The 25,195-nt window shown below is 44.6% G+C and overlaps 1 protein-coding gene across 4 annotated transcripts in view; it reads right to left on the reverse strand.

Annotated features, from left to right (window-relative positions):
- Window positions 1–24,462, reverse strand: part of NHSL2 (NHS like 2) — a 268,211-nt gene extending 243,749 nt beyond the window's left edge. For all 4 annotated transcript variants that reach the window (XM_074359350.1, XM_074359348.1, XM_074359349.1 and 1 more), the window contains exon 1: window positions 21,558–24,462. In XM_074359350.1, coding sequence (XP_074215451.1) covers window positions 21,558–21,837 — 280 coding nt within the window. In that variant the 5' untranslated portion in view covers window positions 21,838–24,462. The remainder of the gene's footprint in view (window positions 1–21,557) is intronic.
- Between the last annotated feature and the right edge of the window lie 733 nt (window positions 24,463–25,195).

The raw sequence follows: 25,195 nt of genomic DNA on the forward strand, positions 1-25,195 counted from the left end.
ATTGTACACTTAAATGGGGGAATGGGGGAATTATGTGGTATGTGAATTATATCTCAGATAAAGCCATTATCCAAAAAAAGGTAAAGGATAAATATCATATTGTATCACTTATATGTGGAATCTAAAAAAAAATGACACAAATTTTATTTACAAACCAAAAATAGACTCATGGACATAGAAAACAAACTATGGTTACCAAAGGGGAAAGGGTGGGGGAGGGATAAATTAGGAGTTTGAGATTAACAGATACACATTACTATATATAGAATAGGTAAACAACAAGGACCTACTGTATAGCGCAGGGAACTATATTCAATTTCTTGTAATAACATACGATGGAGAGGAATCTGAAAAGAAAATGTATGTATATATGTATATGTATAACTGAATCGCTTTGCTGTACACCTGAAATTAACATTGTAAATCAATTACACTTCAATAATTTTTTTTAAATTTTAAAGGTGTTAACAGGGAAAATGAGTTCTAAAGGTCAAAAATGAACCAGACACAAAGAGTTGTGGGATGAGTGTTCCAGCCATAAGGAACAGCTAATGCAAGGATCCTGTAGCATGAATGAGCTTGGTGAGGAATAGAAATGAAGCCAGCACAACTGGTCAGGGTGGCCAGGGTGAAAGAGGTGGGAGCTGAGGTCAGAGAGGCTGGCAGGGCAGACAGCCTTGCAGCTCATGGTGAGGAATGAGGAATCTCTAGTGAGGATGATGAAGAGCCACGAGGTTTTGGACAGGGAAATATTTCACTGGCCCAAGCGAGTCACATGGCCACACTTAACTGGAAGGGGCTGAGTAGGTGCAGTCCTGCCTGCCATGTACCTGGAAGGAGCACCAGAACTATCTGGAGAATAGCACTAATGACAACCAACCTATTCATATACACGTAAAACCTTTTTGATGTTGTTGTCTATTTGGGGTTTTTTTGGGGGGGAGGGTGATTAGGTTTATTTATTTATTTATTCTTGGAGGAGGTACTAGGGATTGAACCCAGGACCTCCTGCATGCTAAGCATGCACTCTACCACTTGAGCTATATGCTCCCCCCTTACGTACAATCTTGAATGTAGTTTCAGGGCAGTCAGTTCCCTCCTCTGAGTCAATTTCTAGAGCAGGATTAAGATCCCTTGCTAGGCTGGTTCTCCAGCATCCGCTTTGCCTTAGGGCAGGGAGTCTTAACCTGGAGTCTACAGACCCCCGAGAGTTACATGAAGAGAGTTCAGGAGGCCTGCAAAAAAAATTACCTCTATTTCCACTAAACTCTAATTGAAACGATGTGTTGGCAACATACCACAGAAGTGTGAGCAGTACCTGTGATTTTATCAGTCTTAGAAATCACAGAGATTTGTGTATCATGTGACAGTTGCTGCAGGCATCTCGAAATTTCACTTACACGCATTTAAAATTATAGTAATTATTAGACCGGCTGTTAGATCTTGTCACTTAAAATGTATTAGCAAAGAAACACATATATTACCATATCAAAATTTAAAAAAATACTTTGATAACTGTATTTCAGTAGCATTGCTTTCCTTTGTAAGTCTATCTATTTTATCTAATGTATTTAAAAATAATATTTTGTGGAAGATTAAGAACACGAATGAGTCCTAGAGGGTGGCTCTCACATTAGGTCCCACCCCTGTCTTCCTCTCAACCTGCCATGTGGTGCCTCCTTGCTAGGTCTGCCAAGCCTTGTGTTCAAGTCTTAGTCTATAACCATACAGGAAACTGAATGAAGCAGAAGACTTGGAAGCAAGTTCTGAAGATGACTTCTGGATACTGCAGGAGTAGACTCTGGTGCTACCAAATGATGTCGCCAGTAAATGGCCCAGGCTCTCTTCTGCATCGCTGTGCCACAGAAAGATCAGCTTGACAAAGCTGACCACAGTTTGCTGCTGGCTGGCTTGCTGCGGCTGATCCTTTCACCCCTCTGGGCCTCAGTTTCCCCATCTGGCTATGAAGGGTTTGGACTGGATGGTCTTCTGATGGCCTGTCCAGCTACAACAGCCTGAGTTTACGTGCTTCTGGACTATCTGTTTCCATGACATCCCCAGAAAGAAGCCCAGTAGCACTAGGCACTCCTGACCTTGGCACTGAGTTTGAGGGGCTTCCCAAGGATTCCCTACAATGTGGTAGAGGAGAAAAGGTGCTTTCCCCAACCCCCCAAATGCCATCCACCACCCTAGCTCCTTGCCTTTGTTCATACAGCTCCCTCTGTCCAGAACACCCTCCCTGTGTCTGTCAAGGACCCAGTCCAAAGCCAGGCATCATGACAAAGCTGTCACTGTCCACTCTCTGAATGCCCTTGGCACCAAGCATGATGAGCCTTTTAGTGTAACCTTCTTAAATTTATATGTCTGCTGTCTCCAACCACAATGTAAACTCTTCTAAGCAGAACCCAGGTTCTCATCCTTTGAAGCATTCCCAGGCCCAGCTTTTATCAGAGGGGCCTCAAGACGTAGACAAAGGCTTGTGTCATTACTCAGTAAAATCCTGTGGTTGAGTGGGCACTAAGGAACCAATCCCCCTGGGGTCAGATCCTGGCTCTACAACTTACTAACTAGGTCAATTTTTTTTTAGCAAGTGACATTTCTATGCCTTGATGTCTTCACTTATAAGATTGGAAAAATGTTGCCTATTTCATGTAAAGGAAAGATTAGGGAGCAAATTACAAGTTGAGTGCTCGACATTTAACTCAAAATTATTCTTTATACCTTTTGTGTAACAGTATTTACTATGTGTCAGGCTTGTAATCTTCATGACATGCCTATGAAGTAGGTATTATTATAAGGATCCCAAATTTACAGATTGGGAAAGTAATGCAAAGAGATGCCAGGCTACTTATCCAGGGTCATAAAGAGAGCAAATAGCAGAGTGAGGGCTCAGACCCGGGGAGGGTGGTCTCAGGGTCCATGCACTTAACCACTATGCTAACTATGTTGCCTTTCAACAGCAAGCATTATCATCTTTCTTCTGACAGAGCAGACCAATTACAGATGCAAAGAGAATTAGGCCAAGGGGTAAGCTGCCTTCCTCGAGCTCACTTTCTGCTGTCTCCAGGTGCTTTTGATCTGCAAGGTACACATTTTTCTTCCTTCTTCCCTCCGATTGACTTTCAGTCTGATCTTGTTGAGTTGTCCCCTCTGATCTTGCCCTCGTATGCCCATCTGTGTCGCCTACCCGGTGGTCAGCATGGTGGTGAACAAGACGAAGGAAAGAAGGGTCAATCTGCTCCTGCTTAGTGTGAGAAAGACTTGCCCTCACATTTTGGGGTTCTTATGAATTTTGTTTCTCATAATGTAATGTAGACTGCTGTCAAGAGGATGTATAATTTAACCTAGGTCTCCAAGAGTGGGTCCTCTGAGCCATTAACATTCTCAGGCCAATCTCCCTTGTAGAATTATAGACTAAACTGCCATAAGCCTTACGATGTCCAAGTCTGTCACTATACAGAGGGAGGAATCGGGACCCAGGAAAAGGAAGGGACTCGGCAGGGATATAGTAGGTGTTCAACAATTACTTATTGCAAGAATGAAAGACCAAGGGCCAAATACTTGAGAGGTAAGGGGTATTGCCTGAGATCATGGGGTTAAGTTGTTCTCTGTCCTGAGTGCTTCATGCAAACCCCACACCCTGAACTGAGTGGCATCATTTGAGGAGACACATTTAAAAATATGAATGGAGGGGAAGGTATAGCTCCATGGTACAGCACATGCTTAGCATGCACGAGGTCCTGGGTTCAATCCCCAGTACCTCCATTTAAATAAATAAATAAATAAATAAATAAATAAATAAATAAATACCTAATTATCTCCACCTCCAGAAAAAATTAAAAAATGAAAATACTAACGTCTGTAGAAAACAAACTTCTGGTTACCAAAAAGGGAGGGGCAAGGTGATAACTTGGAAGTATGCGATTAGCAGATGCACACTACTATGTATAAAATAGATGAGTCCAAAGATTTACTGTATAGCACAGGGAACTATATTCAATATCTTGTAATAAACTATACAGGAAAAGAATAAAAAATATAGATATATACATATATATGTATAACCAAATCACTTTGCTATACACTGGAAACTAACACAATATTATAAATCGACTATACTGCAATTTAAAAAATAAAATACAAATACAAATACAAATGTCTGGACACAACCACTGAGATTTTAATTTTATTCACCTCAGAGGGGAGGCCCAGGCATTGGTATACATATTTTTAAGTTCCCAAGGTGATTCTAATGAGAAGCCAAGGTTGAGACTGCTCTAAACCAGTGTTTCTCAAGCTTGACTGCACACTAAAACCCCCTGGAGCAGGTTTAAGACACACACACACACACACACACACACACATGCATCTGATGGCTGGGCTTCACCCCCAGGAATTCTGATTTAACTAGTCTGGAGTGGGGCCCAGGCATCAGTGTTTTTTTCAAAATGTGCCAGATGATTCTAAAACACAGCCAAGGTTGAAAACCAAAACCAATATCCATTACTTGAGAAGGAATAACTTAAAAGAAATAAACCATAGTTAATCTAGCTTGTAAGCACCAAGAGGACAAAGCATTTTGCCTGTCTTATTCACTGCTGTATCTCTAGCACCTAAAACAGTTCCTGGTACAGAGTAGGTGCTCAGTACATGTTTACTGAATGAATGAATGAATGGTTTCTTGGTTTTCATAACCTTCCCACTTGCCACCATGGGCAAGTCAGTTATAATGTCTCTGATCTATATTTTTGCATTTAAGAATAGAAGTAATAACTCACAGGGCTGTCACGAGGACTGTATGAGATAACATACATAAAAGTGCTTCACAAATTAGAAAGAAATGCAAAAATGCCAGCTAATTTCCCAGATAAAATGTCAATTTCCTATTTTCTCTTCCTGTCTCACCTCCAAAATTTTCATTATCTTTTTAGTCCCACCAGATATAGTCCTGCTGAATCTCCCGAGTCCCACTAGAACATCCTCCATCTGCTCTTTCTCCAACCTAGGCTCCTCTTTGATGATGGTAGAAACACATTCCTTTCCTCCTCACTTGCAGTACAGCCTACTCCCCATTCATTGCAACTGAGAACATGCACAACTGAGAACATGCACGAGGGTTCCCATTATCCATTCTTGACTTACTCCACAATTCTCAAATTATGTACTCTTCTCTGAGCCTGTTTCTTCATCAAGAAAATGGGGATAATAATGGTAGCTATCTCATGGAATCGTGGTGAGGAATAAATGAGTTAACGATTCAGATATTTCCAGGTACATGGTAAGCTCTTAAAATAATAACAAAAGTCATGGCTTTTTTGTCCAAAGTTTCTTCAATTTAAAAAAAAAGAGGGGGATCCACTTAGTGCAAAAGTAAGGCGGGGTATATATGCATGACTGGGACATTATGCTATATACCAGAAATTGATACATAGTAACTGACTATACTTCAATTTCTTTAAAAAGTAAGGTAGGGTAATCTAGCTGTGACAGCTGTCACTTTCCATCTGGAATTGATCTGAGGCCAAACAGAAGTGCAAAAACAATATGCTACTCGCTCTCCTTGTTTGTTTGTCAGCAAAGATGTATTGAGCAACTAGTGGATCCCAAGACACTGGGAGAAAACAACCCCCACCCTTGATGAGTCTAGTGGGAGACCTAAGCCCTTAAGGAAAAAGTCACAGCCCATGCACCACTGTCAATTTGGCAGTGGTACAGCCTAATTGCAGACCAAAATATCTAGGAGTCAGTAAACCATCTCTTGCGTATTATAAGCTTCAGAGTGTTGGTAATGGCAGAGATTACAAAATAGGTAAGGGTAAGCATTAACTAGTATAGCATATTTATTAGATAATATGGAAAGGTATAAAGAAATATAAACAGGTTTTGCTTTGTTTGATGAGTTGTGGGAGTTCTTTATATATTCTGGATGGTAACCCCTTTCAGATATATGATTTATATGATATAGACATTCTTAAATGATACACTAATTTGAAAAGGGCCATAAAAGGGTAGATGCATTGAGATAACTTTTTCTTACAAAACAAAAATGAAACATTCATCAGAAAAAATATTGAAAGAGTATACCTCAGCATGTAGTCAAGTCTTATCTCTGGTTGATACCAAGAATGATTTTTGTTTTGTTTTTCCTTTGTGCTTTCTATACTTCCAAGTTTTCTGCATTAAACATGTATTATTTTTATAATTAGGGAAATTATCATTAAAGTTATTATTATTATTGGTATTAAAGGTAGAGTTCTAGGGAAAAAAAAGAAATGCAAATACCTATCTCTTGCTAGGTCACTTAGTCATTCAACAAACATTTGCGGTGTGCTGCCTTCCTAACTAGATGCTGGGGAAAGAGGGATGAGTCAGCCACTGTCCTTGTTCTCAAGGATGATAATACATAACATTTTGGGGGTGATTTTTTGGTTTACAAAGCCTTTTCCACATGGGATTTCATTTGGTCCTCCCAACAAAGAGAAAACAGGCTCAGCACTGAAATTACCCCCATTAGCAAATACTGAAATTGGGCATTATCCCTTGGCAAAATAAGCAAAAGAAGCCAGGCTCATAACCAGGGCTACTTCTATCTCTAAAGGCCTGTCACTAGCCCACAACCACCTAATGTAACTCTGATTTCCCTTGGGGTAGAGGAAACCCTTCAAACTCATCTGAGCTTATCAGGATCTGAAGGGCCACAGTAGTTCTATCTTATTTCCAAATCCCCACCACCTTTAAAACAGACTTTTGCTCTTCTCAGGCGAGAATGCTAACTTCTAGCTTCCAGTTCATTTTGGGGCCAGGAATGGCCAGGCTGTTCTTCCAAGTTTCAAAGAAGGTCATGTTACTTTCAAGAGGTGGTAAAGGAAAGGAAATAAAAATGAATTCAAGATCTTAAAAAATGACACAAATGAACTGATTCACAAAACAGAAATAGACTCAGACACAGAAAACAAACTTATGGTTACCAAGGGGGAAAGGGGATGGGAGGGGATAAATTGGGAGTTCAGGATTTACAGATACTAACTTCTATATATAAAATAAACAATAAGTTTATACTGTGTAGCACAGGGAACTTTATTCAATATCTTGTAATAGCCTATAATGAAAAAGAATGCGAAAACGAATATATGTGTGTGTGTATGACTGAAACATTATGCTGTACACCAGAAATTAACACATCGTAAACCAACTATACTTCAACAAAACAAATTAATTCAAGAAGTTTCAGTACATATTTGGCAGTCTCTGCCTCAACTATCTTCTCCCAAGTTGGGCCACATGGAGGAACCAAGGGTTGCAAAAGTGAACAAAGCACAGCAGGAATAAGCAGAGAGAGTTGGAGGAGGCTGCAAAGAGGAGGGACTGTCTGAGTGGGAGTCTGGATGAGTGGTTAGGAGTTTTCAGGAAGACAACAGATGAAAAGGTTATGGAAGCCTTCCTTGCCTCTGTGCTCTATGCTTTTTACCTAAAACCCAGCAGCCTGCAGTGGGGTCATTTCCCTCCATACTGTCTTCCCAACTAAAGATTAAGACTCATGAAGGTTCCTTATGAAACTATATGATCCAGCAATCCCACTCCTGGGCATGTATCTGGAGAAAACGCTAACTCAAAAAGATACATGTACTGCAATGTTCACAGTAGCACTATTTACAATAGCCAAGACATGGAAGCGACCTAAGTGTCCAATGACAGATGAATGGATAAAGATGTGGTATATTTATACAATGGACTACTACTCAGCCATAAAAATAATGGAGTAATGCCATTTGCAGCAACATGGATGGACCTAGAGATGATCATCAAAAATGAAGTAAGTCAGACAGAGAAAGACAAATATCTTATGATATCACTTATATGTGGAATCTGAAAAAAGATACTAATGAACTATCTTATTTACAAAACAGAAACAAGACTCACAGACATAGAAAAACTTATGGTTACCAAAGAGGAAAGGTGGGAGAGGGATAAATTAGGAGTTTGGAATTAGCAGATACACACTACTAATATACAAAATAGATAAGTGACAAGGATCTACTGTACAGCACAGGGAACTATATTCACTACTTGCAATTATCTATAATGGAAAAGACCCTAAAAAGGAATAGATAGAAAGATAGAGAGATAGATAGACAGACAGACAGACAGACAGATAGATTGATTGATTGATTGATTGATTGATTACTGAATTGCTTTGCTGTACACTTGAGACTAACACGACATTGTAAATCAACTATACTTCAATTTAAAAAAGACTCAAGGGCAAAAGGTAGGTCTTATCAATTCAGTGTCACCAATACCTGGCACAGGGCCTGGCACAGTTTTAGTACAATGACTTAGGTAGGAATTAGCCCTTGAAACTAGCTCTAAATCTCCGGATTAGAGATAAACTGCTTTCCTTTATTAAAGAACATGAAAATTAAAGGTGAAAAATATCTCAGCTATGCAGAAACTCACCATTTCAAAACACATCAAAACAGGATCCAACAAAGTTTTAGGACAGATAATAAAGAAATGATGTCCACATGTTCCCACCTAGAACCCAGAAGTACCGAGCCCTCCCAATGAACAATTAGTTCTAGTTGTTCATCAGAGAAAGTAGACATTTAGCCTGGAGCCGCAGACAGGAGCCGCACGGCCCCCTCCAACAGCAGACGACCGCCCATGCATCTGGAGGGTAGATGTTTTGTCACCATCAGGAGAATCTCTGCCAGGCGGGAGGCAGCATGGGTGGAGCTGGCAGCGGATGGGGTGAGTTAAAGAGAGTGGGGGGGTCGTTCTATAAATTCCTAAAGAACAAAGTCTAGCTCTTACAAATATCTGTATGCCTGCCACCTGGCCCGGGCCCGGGCACTATCAGACCTCCTGTACAATTGTGCAAGTTGTATTCCTACAAGGGCACCCTGCCAAGGGGTCTCAAGTTGGGGACCAAATTCAGCCAAGCCCAACGCCCTGTCTGACTGCACACAGAAGAAGGGGCACCTTTATTTATTATGCCCAGAGAGGGTGACTTTTCCAAATTGGTCCACCCAGAGAATGCACTATTTTAAAATAGTTATGACCAGGACAAGTGACTTTCTAACTGCTGTGCTCAAAGAATGTGCCTTTGTCTAAAGGTTTCACCCAAAGGGGTGGGTTTTCCTCGTTGGCACATCCAGGGGAGGCACCCTTTTTGCAACCCCTCTACCTGGAGGGGACACCTATTTGCTAGGTATGCTACTAGCTCCCCCTGGCATCTAACAGGAGTTCAGTACATGTTTACTGGAATGGAAGGAGTCCTCCCCTTCGCTGTCTCCTTCCCTTCCCTCACCACCTCCTCCCCACGTGCAGCAGATAGATTTGAAACTACAGGCACAAAAGGTAAAGCCTCCGTGCAAGTCATTAACATTTGCTTCCTAAATCTACCGTCTTAATTAATTTGGAATTATGGGGGGAAAGGTTCCACTGAGCTATTTCACAATGGGGAGTAAACTTACATAACTCGTTATTCCAAGAGGTAAAACGGGCTAGAAATTGGAATACAGTGAGACTCAGCTATACAGAAGCCTCAAGATATGAGTCTCTCTTAATAGCAAAGTTTTCCTGGAGCTGGATGCTTCCCCCACTATTTCATCCTGAATCATTTCTTTAATTTTCACCATTTTGAGTAGAACTCTTCCTGAAAACCCACTTCTCAGTCTTCTTAAATAGATTCCTCTAAGGATTCTTCTGTCTCTTCTTGATGCCCAGTTTGTCATCGGTGTCAATTTGGACACACAAACTAGAGGGTTTGCCTTTAGTATGTCTTCCCTCTGATCACAGCAGGGAGAGGGGATACAAGAAGTGACCCCCTAGAGTCTCCCCTTTTCCCTTATCACCCTTGTCCCAGCATTTCTCAGGGGCTGATGATAGGCCACCTAGGTGGATGTCTCAGGACCCCAAAATAGCCACAGGAGAGGTTCTTCACTCGAAGTCAGTCCAACCACCGATCCTAGAGATTCTTTTAGACTGCTCCTCATCCTTCCGCTGGGCAGCTGCTGGCTTAGATCCACATTCTAAAACTCTATTTCTACTGGGATCGTGAAGGGGGAAAAAAGAGATAAATGCTTTTCCTTCTAAATTGCCTTTGTTGAAGTAGATATGGGTGTAAAAATACTAAACGCATCTATACAGTTTTTCTCACTGTTCTGCACTATCATTAACACAATAATCTACCGGCACAAAATGAGAGAATTCAGGAAAGCACGGAGTCCAATCTAGACGTTGATTCAGAGGCAACGATTTCAACTTCTATTTATGATTTCTGGCATAGCCTAATTTGGAATACCAAATATTACAAAGTGGAAGTTTCCTTCCTCTTCCCTGCACTCCAACAACCCTGTGCATAGTGGAATCTTTATATTCTTTTGCAAAGAGAGGTAAATTGATGTTGACTTGATGTAGGGACCCAACCCAGTCACATCACATGTGATATTAAGTGGTTATGACACAAGAAAACAAAAATACTGTTCTCCTTTAAAATGTTAGTGGTTGTTGATGACATGTTATAACCAAAACAATATAAAATAAAAGATGCTTTATTTCACCTTAACATATATTTATTCCTTTTTATCAGTAAAATGGCTTCCTTCTTCTAATCTCCTTTGTTCTCTTATAAATTTTAAAAAGTGTGTTGTCTAACTTGGCATTATTACTGCTTACAATGAATTCATCTGTGAGACCATTTTTGGGGTCACTTACTTTAATGTAAGCCTGTGTTAGAGTTCATGCTCATTATCCACAAATATATTATAAATTTTCAAGGATTATGTGGTCAAATATATTTGGGAAAATCTGGACACTCTCCTCCAGTTTGAAACATCTATACAACAGTGGTTCTCACCTACGTCTGTACATTAGAATCACCTGGGGTCTTTTAAAAATTCTGGTTCCTGGGCCTCATCCCTCAGCAGTTCTGGTTTTAGTGGTATGGGGTGGGGCCATGGCATTTGTAACTTTTTTAAGCTCTCCAAGTAATTCCAATTTGCAGCCAGGGTCTATATTTTGGCTGTAATTTTAAAAACTGAAAAATGCAACCAGACAAGCAGTGTGAAAGATTCTACTCAGGGAGATTACTGAATTGCCTGGTGGTCCAGGCATGCTCTAGGTACTACCAAGGTGTGCCCGTGAACTTGAGGCTGCCTGATTGGGAGGTCAGGGCTTACTGGCTCCAAACCTATGCTGAGGAGAGTTAGACCCTCAGGCAAGCTGCCAAATACATCACTGCAACATCCTGAGGCCCCAAAATTTTTGTGAGAAGGAAGTATTTCTTCACCCATAAACCAAGCCACTTCTGTAAAACTGGAGAGCCATGCCAGGAGCCACAAAGACATCCCAATGCAAGAAGAGAACAGAGAGCCAGCAGGACATTTGGACGAGGGCTCTCCCCTAAGGCAGGGGATACTGCCTAGCTGTGTGACCTGCATCCATCCTCTGCTGCTTCATTAAAGCTCCTCCTTGGTGTCCCAAGCCTGGCAGGTCCTGTGGTCAGCCAGCACCACAGACACTGTGACAGGAAACATCTCAGAGCTGCCAGGACTCTCGATGGTGCCTCGGCTTCAGTTCCAAAGAATGTTTTCCCCTTGGTTGGCGAGGCAGTGAACAGATGTCAGTGGGGGAGAATGAAGGGAGGAGTCAAGGGAAAGGAAAATCCTCGGGTTGGGAGAGATGAGCTGACAGCCTCAAAAGCTAGATGCGGCTCCTCCATGGGCACGCGGGCATTCTTTACATAGTCTGCGAAAGGGAAGAATGGCTGTGATTCGGAGCTGTCTAGGAAACAGTCTTATTATAACTTCATCTTGACAGTATCCCCATCCAGGGATTTCAAAAGGTTTCGTGTAATTTCATCTTAGTATTTAGCGATCGTGTGCAGGATTGTGGCATAAGTGCCCAGCATTTTCCATACATTATTTTGGATCCTCATGACAATCTGAACTAGGAGGCAATAACCCCTTTTTACAGATGAGAGACTGAGGTTCTGAGACACCTGAGTCGGTTTTCAGGTGCTGGGCAAGTGAGACAAATCCACAGCTTCCAAATCCCAAGATTCTTTTCCTTAACGTGTCATTTACTGTTTGTTTTTTCTATTTATTAAAATCCCCAAATTAGGAGTTTGGGATTAACAGATACACACTACTGTATATAAAATAAACAACAAGGACCTGCTGTATAGCACAGGGAGCTAAATTCAGTATCTTGTAATAACCTATAATGGAAAAGACTCTGAGAAAAAAATACATATATATAAAACTAAATCTCTTTGCTGCATGCTTGAAACTAACACAACATTGTAAATCAACTATACTTCAATTTTTTAAAAAGTAATACATGCTCATTTAGGAAAATTTGAAAAATACAGAAAGGTACAAGGAAAAAAGTAACACTTGGTCCCATAATCTCATAAAAGTAATTATTGCTATCTGTGTTATTTGTTATCATCGTTATCATTCTGAGATAACAACCATTGTTAACATTTTGGCACATACACTCCCTCCAGTTTCTTTTTTATATGTGTGTGCTTTATTTTGGATAATGTTGTGCATGTAATTTAACACCTGGGTTTTCATTTAGCATTATTTTGTGCCTGTCCACAGGTCCTCATATATTTGTTTCAAGCATGATTTTTCTTAGCTGTCTAGTATTCTGTCACACAGACCTGTCAATATTTACATAACCACACCCATGTTATTGAATAAGTTGTTTTCATTTTTTGGTTAATATAAATAACCAAGGGATTCAGTGAGCATCCTCAAACATTCTTCCCATAACATCTGATTATTTCTTTAGCATAAGGAAATGGAATTACTGGGTCAAAGGGGCATAAGAGCATATAACAACATCACTAGAATTGCTGACAACTGTGATGTGCGGCCTCACGAGAGCAGAGCCCAAGCTCCCTATAGAGGAGAACTCACTCCCCTCAGGGCCTGCAGGTTGGGGAGAACAATATGAGTCTGACTATTCTGCAGATATGGGGAATCAGACTATAAATTTCCAGGCAGTTAATTACACTGTTCTCAGAAGCAAATGATTTCACTTAAAATAAAAACAGCTGAATCATTTTTAAAACTCATCTCCTCTTTGAGTCCATTTTTCAAAGGAAAAAAAATTTTTTTTATTTTCCCCCTAGATGAATTACAGACCATTCCTAAGAATCTATGCTATTGAGAAAGCAAAAAATAAAATAAAATAAAACATATAGTCAAACCTCAAATGTCCCCACTCACAAAAAAGCAGGGCATGAATAATATATTTCCTCCTGGATTGCAACTGGAGACACACAGCCGGGACGAACAGGCAAGTGGATTCTTGCCTTCTCTCTCTCATTCTATCTCGTGGTGGCCTGGAGCCTCTCCTGGCCTGGACATCTTAGGGGGATCCACGACCTGGCTATGCAAAACAGGGAGGGACCAAAGTCGTCTGGGTGTCATCTGCCCAAGGATAATGAAAACTTGAACGTAGACCAAGAACATCTGCAGTTCCTATTACAGCTTCATTTGAATCTCCCCCAGACTCTCCAGTATCCAGCTCCTTGGTCAGCAAACAGGATGTTAGGGCCTCCCCACCCCACCTCCACTCTGAGGGCTCATTCTGAGTCAGGAGGTGCCTTGCACCCTCTCCTCCAGAATCATTTGAGTTAGTTCCTCCCCCAGACTAGCCCTCTCAGGGATCTGGGGGCTGGGGGCCTCCACACAGGCTACCTCCTGAGCCAGGAATTCCCTCCCCCTCCTTCTCCAGTTGGCCAGCTCCAGATCATCCTTCAGAACTCAGACACCACATCCTCCCCAAAGCTTTTCCAAGCCTCCGGGCTGAGTCGGGTGAGCCTCATCTGCCTTCCAATGACCCCCAGTCGTGCCCCACAGCAGTATGATGATTCCAGGCTCTCCCCGCTGGACCGTGGGGTTGCATTCTAGCTCAGCTCTGTACCGTCAGAGAGCCAGCACAGGCCCAGGCCCAGAGTCAGGGGCTCAATAGATGTGTGATGGTTAGAAAGAAGGGTGGGATTGAACTTAATAGGTATTTATTAAGTGCCTATTAGGTGCCATGCATTATTTTAGGGACTGGAGATGTGGCAGTAGAAACAGGTAAAAATCTCTGCCCTCAAGAAGCTTACTTTCTGTTGAGGATCTTATATTTTATGTTTTAATTTTTTATTTTGTTTTTTATTGAAGTGTAGTTTATTTACAATGTTACTTTCAGGTGTACAGCAAAGAGATTCAGTTATACATGTATACACATACATATTTTTTTCAGATTCTTTTCCATTATATGTTATTACAAGAAACTGAATATAGTTCCCTATGCTATACAGTGGGTCCTTGTTGTTTATCTTTACATTTTAGAAAGAGAGAGAGGGAGGAAGGGAAGGGAGGGAGGAGGGAAGGACAGAGATCGCTCAAATCTTCCAAGTTAAAGGACGGAGTCTCCTGGTCTTGGGCACAATCAGACCGTCTGTCTCACACACAAAGCACCTTGCTGCAAACACTTAGTCCACACACCTCCTGTTTATGGCATTATTAGTGTAGACTTGTCCATTAAGATATTGCCATCCTATGAAGATTCCTCAAAACATTAAAAATAGAACTACCATATGATCCAGCAATTCCACTTCTGGATATTTTTGCAAAGAAAAAGAAAAGACTAATTCAAAAAGATATATGCACTCCTATGTTCAATGCAGCATTACTTACAATAGCCAAGATATGGAAGCAAACTAAGTGCCCATCGATAGATGACTGGATAAAGAAGATGTGGTATATATACATAATGGAATATCACTCAGCCATAAAAAGGAATGAAATCTTGCCATCTGTGACAACATGGATGGACCTAGAGGGTTTTATACTTAGTGAAATAAGTCATACAGAGAAAGACAAATACCATATGATTTTACTTAAATGTGGAATCTAAAAAACAAAACAAATGAACAAATATCACAAAACAGAAACAGAATCATAGACAGAGAACAAACAGGTGGTTGCCAGAAGGGAGGGGGTAGGGGGATGAGTGAAATAGGTGAGGGAGATTAAGATGTAGAAACTTCCAGTTACAAAATAAATGAGTCACGGAGATAAAATGGGACATATGGTCAAAATAATGTAATACCTTTGTATGGTGACAGGTTGTAACTAGACATACCATGGTGGTCAATTTGTAATGTATAGAATACTGAATCACTATATTGTACACCAGGAACTAACATAGTGTTGTAGGTCAATTACACTTCAGAAAACAAACTCACAGAAAAAGAGACTGGATTTGTGGTTACCAGAGGGGATGGGTCAGGGGAGGGGGAATTGGATGAAGGTGGTCAAAAGATACAAACTTCCAATTATAAGATAGACAAGTACTAGGGATGTAATGTACAACACGATAAATATAATTAACACTGCTGTATATTATATATGAGAGTTGTTAAGAGAATAAACTCTAAGAGTTCTCATCACAAGGAAAACATATTTTTTCTTTTCTTTTGTATCCATATGAGATGATGGATGTTCATAAACTTACTGTGGTAATCATTGCGTGATGTGGTATATAAGTCAAATCATCATCCTGTAAACCTTAAACTTATGCAGTGGTGTGTGTCAATTATATCTCAATAAAACTGGAAGAAAAGTAAATAAATAAAGTGGATAAGAAAGATATTGCCACCCTGTGCCCTCTAACTTGAAAACTTCAATGAGGGCTTATCTGTGTGAAATCATGCAATTCTTCAGAGCAGGGAAGAGCTGAGACCTCAAGTCAGGAAGGTTAGGCCAGTGGTTCCTGACTGAGGGTAGAAGACTTCAGAGGGCCATCTAGACAGCTCTAGAGGACTTATCACAGGAAGTCCATGAGTCTGCAGATCCGCTAAGCATTGTTCACCTACTGAAGAAGCACTACTCTGCCTACGTGTGACGAGAAGGTCATCAATTTTAAATCTACAGGTTCACATAAAAGCATTGCTGAATTCACAGTAGCATTCTATCATTGTTTGGTTTTTATTTTTTAATTTTTTTTTTACCATAGTGGATTCCAAAAGTCCAAATTCCATCCTTGGACCCCAAGCCAGACTGAATGGGAAAATCCTAAGCGGTCCAGATTCTAGCTATCAGCTCTCTCCCACCTAGAGTTGAAGACTGGATGCCCAGGCACCCTGTGCTGATGTGATGGGAAACGAGGTGGCACCCACCCCTGCAGACTGGGAGCTCTGCAAAGGAAGGGACTGGGTCTCATTTACCTCTGGTTCTCTAGCACCCAGCACAAGGGTACAATGTGGGAAGGAGACAGGACCCAAACAAACTGGTGCCCTCTCTTCAAGGATAGAAAGTAATAATCTGAGAAAAAGGTGATTTGAGGCCCTCGGGAAGGGTACAGCAAAGCTGGGAAGCCTGTTAAGCTACTTAAGCTTTGAAGACTAATAAATGCATACTTTGGAAACATGTATGCTAAATACATTTTTGGTAATCATTTTACTTTCTCATCCCCCTTGGTTTTTAATAAAAGTGCCTTTAGAAATGCCAACCAGGCTCTGCTGTAATAATGGAAAATAGTCAGGGTGTGGGTATGTGACAAGGAGTGTCCACAATTGGATTAAACGTTATTAGAGAGAATAGAAGGTATAAAGATGGCAGAAGGATTGCAGGGAAAGACGCAATGGAAAGGTGACCTTTAGAGGCCAGTGTCAGGGTCACTGGCCCAGCCACCACTTCCCACCTGAAGATTCTTTTCCCAAAGCTATTTCCCACTCAAAGCTTAAAAGAGACTGTTTTGTTTCAACAAAAGAGCGAGCCTGTTGCCTCACATCTGTTGCATCTACACGACGCAAAGTTGACCTTCCTTCCTACCCTCTGCCTGCATCTCACTCCCCAAGTCCCAACTGCAGAAACCACAGAAGGCCTATTCTCGAGAGCATTCCTCAGTTCCCAAAGGTAGCAGGACTTATTCCTCATCCTGAAGCAGTTCCAGCTAGAATAAAAAAAAAAAATTCCACGGGAGTGACTCTCAATGAACAACTGACTTTGAACTTAGCGTCCCCTGCAGAGGGCAAAGCACTGACTTGGATGTCAGAAGGCCCGGCCTCTAGATCAAGGCCTCCTGCCGCTGACCTGCTGTGTGACCTATAACCAGTGCCACATTTCCCAACAGGCAGATTAAGTACACACCTTAGGCCACCAACAACAGGAGTACAAAAGACAGAGAGAAGGAATGAATCCATTAAGAGGCCATTTTGTTTTCAACGTACATGTGGAGCTTTGAGTAACTTTTTAAAATACCATTTTATTTGAAGGTTTAGTATTGCTTTCATTTGGAATTACGAGTGGAGGGGCACTATAATCTTTTCAGCACTTAGGGCTACTAAAGGTCTTGAGCCAGCTGGGTGACTTTGGATCAGTCCCTTCCCTTTTCTGGGCCTCAGGAGCCAAGTGTCATGGCGCCCATAATGGTTAATGACTGAATTTTTGGTGCTACATAGTATACACAGACTCCACCCAAACCAGAGAAGTACAGGGACAAATGATGCAAATTCGCCACCCTTCCTCCTGACTGACCCCTAATCAACTCCATAAAGATCAAAACTGAGCCTAAGAGCCATCACCTGAATCCTCTCCTATTACTCTAAGTCCTGTCATCCTGATGCTTTTATCGCTTTTGCTGTTCATGTATCTAAAAAAGGAGAAGGTTAAATTTCTTGTTTCCAACGAGGAGGAAATACTAGTGGACGTTTTGGTGTCTAAACATCCAGGGAAGATGTTTTCAACACATGGAAATACCATGAAGCAGACCAGGAATTTCATGGTATTTAAAAGAAAATGGGTTTGCTCCCCAACCCCGTCTGTCAAGCCACAGTCCCAGCAGTCTCTGGGGCTAACAGGTAGGACAGAGACAAAAGTGAGCCCTGGCGCAGTGCCTGTTCCAAGTCCCCCAAGTGCCCCCTGCTCCAGCCAACTCAAGCAGATCATACCCCCCTCAACAGCAGTGACGGTCAGATTCAAGGTCTACCACACCTCATCTAACAGTAAGCTGGCTGCAGTCTAGAGGTGCCGTTTTCATTTATTCATCTCTATATAGATTTACGACAATCTCCCCTTGCACTGGAATTATGATTTAAACATAAATAAACCAGCTATCCTGTCCAATTTGGAGCCAGAGTTGCCACCAAGTTGGAAAATCAAAAGGCATTAATTCTACATAAAGATGAAGAGGGAGTTTCCACGGTTGACCCAATTGGCTGTATACAAGCCAAAATCATTGCAAGGAGGAACAGAGCATCTTTCCCACAGCAAGTTCATGGGCTAATGTAACATGATAGTTCCCCAGTGTTATTAAACATACCTAGTGTTGTCTGTGCTTCAGTGACTTCCTTGCTTGCACAGGAGATATAATACTCCCAGGCCAATGGCCTGATTGCTTTCGTAATTATCATCTAAGCACCTACAAGCATTAAATAAATCTCTGAGGGAGGAATTGGAAAGCTTGGATTGACTCAGCATATGGCGGAAGGCATGGAGCTATTTCCCACTGGCTTTTACCATGCCATTCTTGAGATGAAGAGCACAGAGTCCCAGACACGAAGGCAATAAAATGGGTCACATTCAAAGCCAGATGCGAGCAAAAATACAAGTTATAGGCAGGGCGATGCCAAGGGTGAGGCCACAGTCACAGATCCACAACCAGAGGCGCTTCAGTGCAGTCCTGTAGCCCGCCCTCTCCTCCTTCCAACCCCCATCCCCCACCCCAGGCCAGTTACAAGACCTTCAGGGGCAATCTCAAAGGGGTTCAAGTTACCAGAGAACAGCCTTCAGTGGAGGAGAGGGTGTTGCCAGGCAACAAGCCCAGCCCCATCCCACCCTGGTAACCTTGAAGATGGTGGGGGCATGACCCCTGATTGTGGAGAGGAACACCTCTGGCTCCTTTTAGCATCAACTTTCTCCTCCTCTATCTCTCTCCCTCTCTTCTCCCTGTCCTCCCCTCCTCCCACCGACTGCCTCCCTGCCCGGCCCAGCTTGCAGTCTCGTCTCTGCAAGTCTGAAGGCTATGGGCCAGTCTGACTTCTCATTACTCAGTCCAGGGGTGGCAGTCAAGCTATCCCCTGCAGGGAGGGTACAAGCTGCTGGCTTGTCAGGTGTCATTCACTCTGGCCGTGTTGCTTCCAAAACTTTCTTCCTCCTTCCCAGTTCTTTCCTGCCCCCATGGCCAAAGAAATAGCTAGAGGAAGAATCTGGGGGAAATCCAGCCAGATAGAGGATATAGAGGGCAAAAGGCTGACTGGGAGTGCTGACCACCAGCAAAATGATCGGTAACAGGGTAGGAGTGCTAGGAGGAAAAGACATAGGGAAGAAGAAAAGGGCAAGCCCTGACAATGGTGAGGGGAAAGGTATTATTTATTTGGGGGTCAAAATATAATATCCAACCTGCTGAATACCTTGTTGAAGCTTATGCCTGAGCGACCAGGGGGTGGCCAGATGGAGCACTGATTACACTCCCCAACTCCATTTGCATTTGGCACTTATGCTCAGATCATTGCTGAGAAGGTCTAATTTAAGTGCTACGCAATCAAAGCTCCTGAAGGGAAAAGTGTGCAGTGGGAACTCCAGGCGAGTCTAGGGCAGGGCATTAGACCAGAAAATGGAAAACCAGATCTTCTTGCCAAATTAAGGAAGCTGTGTTCCATTGACACAGCAGTGCCTCTGAGCCTAGAGACGTGCACATTCTCAAAGGCAAGTGGCCACCCCAAAGATATGGGCCATGCTCCCAGTTCTTGCAAACTTCAAAGAGGCCAACCCAATGTAATTTATCCGAAGAACTGCTCCCTTCTTTTAAAAGTTATCCATTGCAAAGAGCCATCTCTTTCTAATCCAGCCACTGGTCTGGTCCCAAGGTGACTTGGTGAAGCCATGCCTTCCCTCACATGGAAAGGGCTGACCAATTCAGTGGACAGAAAGATGCAAATCGGAAAAGCAGAGCCTCTTCGCTGTCCTTAATTTACCCTGCTGAACTCAGTAGGTGGCTCTCTGCAGGCTATGTGGGGATTTTGAAAATGACTCCCCAAGCTGACTGATCAAATTTTTCCTAGGCTAATCCGGGTAGTCAGTGGGACCCCAGAAAAAAAAAATCAGCAATGACCTTCTTACCCTCTCATTAACTGACAACTAACCAGACCTAAGGCTCCAGCTTTCCTGGTCCCCTGCCATGCAGAGACTTCTGGTCCCATGACTACATTCCATCTGGCAGTCATCTGTGTCTTCCACCGTCCTTTCCCCACAGGACTCAGTTCATTTTCTCCACCAGTGACCTCCACCATCTACCTCGGAGGTCAGAGAGTTTTTTGAAGAGGAGTGCCAGGGCCTCTGACTCCTATCCTCCCAGAAGGAGTCGGAGAGAGGTGAGGTCTGCAATGAAGAGGGGTTGACCCAGGCAATTCTTTCCCAAGGCAGCTGGAGGCTCGCAATCACAAGTCCGCCGGGAGCCATATTCTGCCTCCATCTGAAACTTCCTGTCCACACTGCTCCTTCTTTCCCCTAACTTTCTGGTGGCGCCAACTGGCCCTGGAACCTGGCATGCGCCAGCTGTGGTCAACATTTCCAGCACATTCAGTCCCCTCGCTTTCAGCAAAAGCCCCACACTCAAAGGGATCACTGCATTTCCCTGGAGAGATGAGTCCCCATTCAAAGTGTGGGGGTCCAAAGTAGTAATGTACCAGGGCTCGCGCTGACCTCCTGTCCTCTCACGGGTCCTGCGTGCTCAGCCAGGGCGCCCCTGGATTTCTCAAGCATGGCTGATTTCTAAAGGAATCACAAAACTGATGACAGTTGCTTTAAATGGTTCTCTCGAGCAAGTCTGTGCAGCCAGACCCTACGGATAGGGGGTCAGCGAAGCCGGAGCGGACGGGGAGAATCTCTCCTCCCCGCTACCCATTCCGGCCTCTCCTGGAGCACCGGGCCCCGAACTCGCGGGGAGAAGTAGGCAGGCGGGCTCTCAGACACTCCTCTGAGTGAGAGCCTCGAGCGCGCTCCAGCGCGAAGTTGCACAGTTTTAAATTCAGTAGGCACGGCCGCCAAGGCTCCTGCCACCGCGTAGGTGGCCCGCGGCTCCGGCGCGCTTCCTAAAGTGGCCCCGAGCTCCTAAACCGGAGCAAAGACGCCAGCGGCGCGGCCATTTGGTTCCCGACGCCGCGAAGATGAGGACGCCTCGGGCCTGGGGGCGGCGCCGAAGCCGTCCCGGACCCAGCGGCTCCCGGGGACCCCCGCCGGTCCCCCGGCCTTCCTCCCTCGGATCCCCCGAAGGCGGCCGCCAACCCCAGGGCCGGGAACCCCGAGGGCACATGGCCACTCGGGACGGCGCGGCCGGGTCCAGGAGCAGGAAGTTCCACCCGGAGAGCGGCGGGCGTGGAGTCAGGGAAATGGGATCCCCTTCTCCCCGAGGGGAAGGGAGGGGAAGGGAGGAGAGAAGAGGAATGGGGAGGGCGGGGGAGGGGTGGGCGCAGAGCGGGCGCGGGCTGGCGCCCCCAGAGGCGGGGTGCACGCGGGACCGCTGGCGGCCCGGGCGCGGCTTACCTAGCTCTTCCTCGTCGTCCTCCGGGCCGAGCAGGCGGCAGGGAAGGCGGCGACGGAGGCGCACGGTGCGCCGGAACAGGCTGTCGGTGCGGCGCCCCAGGGCCAGCAGGTGCCCCTCGAGGTCCTCGAGCAGAGCCAGCGAGTGGCCACAGAGGTTGGCGAGCTGCCGGAGCAGGCTGAGCGCGGCTAGGTGGCTCACGTCGCGGAGCTCGGTCAGCGGCTGCGGCGGGTTGCGGGGGCACAGGCGCTGGGGCACCACCGTGCGCCTGTAGAACGGCATCCCCGGCGCGGGCGCGGGGGACCAGCCTGGAGGCGCGGCCGGCTCGTCCCGAGCGGCGCCCCTGGCCCGAGCGCCCCTGAGCGGCGGCCCCAGCTCCGGGTGTAGCAGGCCCCTGGGCGCGCGCCGGCGAGCGGGCAGGCGCCGAAGACGCCAGGCGGGTGGGCGGGCTGACGGGTTCCCAGCCTGGAGCGCCGGCTCCCCCCGGGGCTGCACACTCGCTGGAGCCACCAGTCCCTCTGACTCTGGTTCGCTGAGCTCCTCCTCCTCCTCCTTCCCCGCCTTTCTCCACCTCCTCCTCCCTCGCTCTGCTACTTCGGGATCCCCCCACCCACCTTTTTTTCCCCTTCTTTTGCGGTCAGAGATTCACAGATTAACGCTTGATCTGGGAGAGGAGGGAAAGGGAAGTAAGAGTAAAAAGATCGAGCTGGAGCGTAAAAGAAGGAATGTCTGCGCGAGTGGAGTGTGTGTGTGTGTGTGCGCGCGCGCGTGTGTGTGCGCGCGTGTGTGTGTGCGCGCGCGTGAGTGTGTGTGTGATGTTCGTTCTGTACAGTATGTATGCCCGCGTCCTCCCGTGTAGCTCCAGTCCCGGTACTCATGGTTAAAGTTCTTTCCTGCCTTGGTGTTTTTTTTTTTTTAATTTAAACTTTCTTCGTAAATAATAAAAATTTAAGCGCATATGCGCCCACACCAGCTAGTAACCAGCGGAGACCCACAGAATAGTCTGACTTCATTCATCTAACGTTCCTTCCCCAAACGTACTCGGTGCCACGCACAGGCTAGGTGACTAGACTGTGAGTACAGCATTCTAGCACCTAGGAGCTTAGAAATGAAGGGGAAAGAACCAAATATCTTACTGCAGAGAGGAGGATATAGCTCAGTGGTAGAGTACATGCCTAGCAGGCACGAGATCCTGGGTTCAATCCCCAGTATCTCCATTAAAAAAAAATAAATAAAACCTAATTACTCCCCCTCAACAGTATTTTTTAAAAACTAAAAAAAAATCTTACTGGACTTCTCAGAAGGCAGTTTCTCTGGGGAGTCCCACAGTGCCCGGACTGCTGTAAAGGCTCTGGGATGAATGAATGAATGAATGAATGGAAACAAACCTATTCTCTGGAACAGTAGATTTATTTCTGAAACAGAGACACTACTCTATATTTTAAGCAAAAAGGGAGCCCAAAGCCCTCTCTTCCTGGTGAGGACTCCCGGCTGAGATGGGCTCTTGGGATGTCCTCTGAAGAGGTGGTACAGGAGCCAGGGTGTGCTTTCAGTACTGACAACCCTGTGGTCACGTCCTGATTTCTCTCCATTCTAGGGGGTAGAAGAGAGGGGGATACTGGCATCCTGAGAAAAGCAGAGTGCCCAAGTGTGTAAATGTCCCTGTGCACTTGGGGAGTTGCCACTCACAACACTTATTTTCAACACGCGAGCTCCCATCTGATTATCTTCTAATCCACTTCCTTGACTTTGGTGTGGTTCCACTTCTTCCTTCTGGTAATTCTCTCCTTCTAAAAATGTTCCCATCCTTATATTCCCTTATAGTCTTTTAGCAAAACACCTTGAACAGAATATGTGGGTCTGCACTCCCAATCCTGAGTGTGGCCTGTTTTCATTCATTCCTTCAGAGAATTGTCCTTTAGGCCATTCAAGAAGGCTCTATAACTAGTTAAGAGTAATCTGTTTACCCTTTTCAGTAAATCGCTCTCCCTTGTTAAATAAATTGGAACATGGATACTAGGAAAGTTGGGTTCTAGTTCAAACACGAATAAACAGATAGGCAAAAGACAACTCATTTTCTGAACTGTGAAATCCAGTTGCAGAATGAGGACCTGAAATTCTCTATTTGGCAAACTCAAACCCAAGCCAAGAGAGTGACTGGCAGGAAGTAGGGGTTTGGCTGCACTCTCCAGGGATACTTTTCCTTGACCTATGGGCTGTTTAGACTGATCTCCGGGAGAAGAAGAAATGAGGTACGAGCAGATTGAAGCAGACTGTGTGGGCAGAGCTTTGCTGCCCCAGGGCGGCGGGCCTGGTGTCTGAGACACCCTCACTACTCTGATTCCTGAAGCTGATGAATCTTCCCGGGCTCTCTAATAACAAGCTCAACTCAGCAAATCAGTGTTGGCCCCACGCCCTTCCCCCAAGCCGAGTCCGCTCAATCCAGCCTCTTCAAGGCGCTGGCCCTGGCTTTCATCAAGGAAACATCAAGGGCTTGCAATGGGGCCATCTCAGAACGGAGCCCCTCCTCCCCTCCGAAGAGTGGAGCTGCACTGCACGTATCGTACCATTGAAGAAGTCAAGGGAATACGTATGTTTTCACCTTCCTTTCTATCTCCAGTCTCTTCCCAGCAGGAAAGATGAGACCTCGGGAGAGAGTCAGACCTGAATGCAGAGAGCCTCTGAGGAAAGAGCACAGGGGCCTGGCTCTGGTCTGTAGGGGGAGAGTTGTGGTTCTAAAAGAGCCACACTCCAGCCAAGCTGTCTGGGGCAGGCAAGCAGCTAAGGGGAAGGGCCCTGCCCCGTGCTCCCACTCCCACTCCAGCACAGCATCCACACAATCATCCTGGTTTACTAGTAAGAATATTTCTTTGGTAATAACATTGTCTCTCCCTCTAGATGTTCGCTCCCTGAGGCAGCAACCACATCTGTCTTGTTCACTCCTGTATGCCCCATGCCAAGTCTAGCAACTGGCCCATGAGAGGTACTCAGAAAATGTAATGCTGATGAATGAATAAATGAAGCTGGATCGGAGGCAGCACCTGGTATGAAGAGCCTTACTAAAGGATCTAAGTTGGCCCAAGGGGCAATAGAAAGTCATTGTTTCTGGAGCAGAATCCGGTCTGACGCCGGGAAGGAGGGGTCTGCGAACTCTTCATCTGGAGGCAGCTGGAAGAGGCAGATGTGGCAGGCAAAGCTGCTATGCCGCAGCTGTGCCCACATCTTCAGGGGAAGGCGCCAGAAAGTGGTCCTTGTATTAAACATTTGCTTTATGAAAACGAATATACGTATGTATATGTATGACTGAAACATTATGCCATACACCAGAAATTGACACAACATTGTAAATTGACTATATTTCAATTAAACAACAACAACAAAATTTGCTTTCATGTTTTGATCAACTGGGGAGAGGGTAGAGCTCAGTGGTAGGGCACATGCTTAGCATGTTATGAGGTCCTAGGTTCAATCCCCAGTACCTCCATTAAAAAACTAAATAAATAAACCTAATCCCCACCCCCCAAAAAAACCCATCAATTTAACATTGAAAAAAATTTTAAAGAATGAGATTTTTAAAAGTGAAAAACAATATGTCCACAGCCATACCACCCTGAACACACTTGATCTCGTCTGATGTGTC

Source organism: Camelus bactrianus, chromosome X, assembly GCF_048773025.1.
Source record: "Camelus bactrianus isolate YW-2024 breed Bactrian camel chromosome X, ASM4877302v1, whole genome shotgun sequence".
Taxonomy (NCBI): domain Eukaryota; kingdom Metazoa; phylum Chordata; class Mammalia; order Artiodactyla; family Camelidae; genus Camelus; species Camelus bactrianus.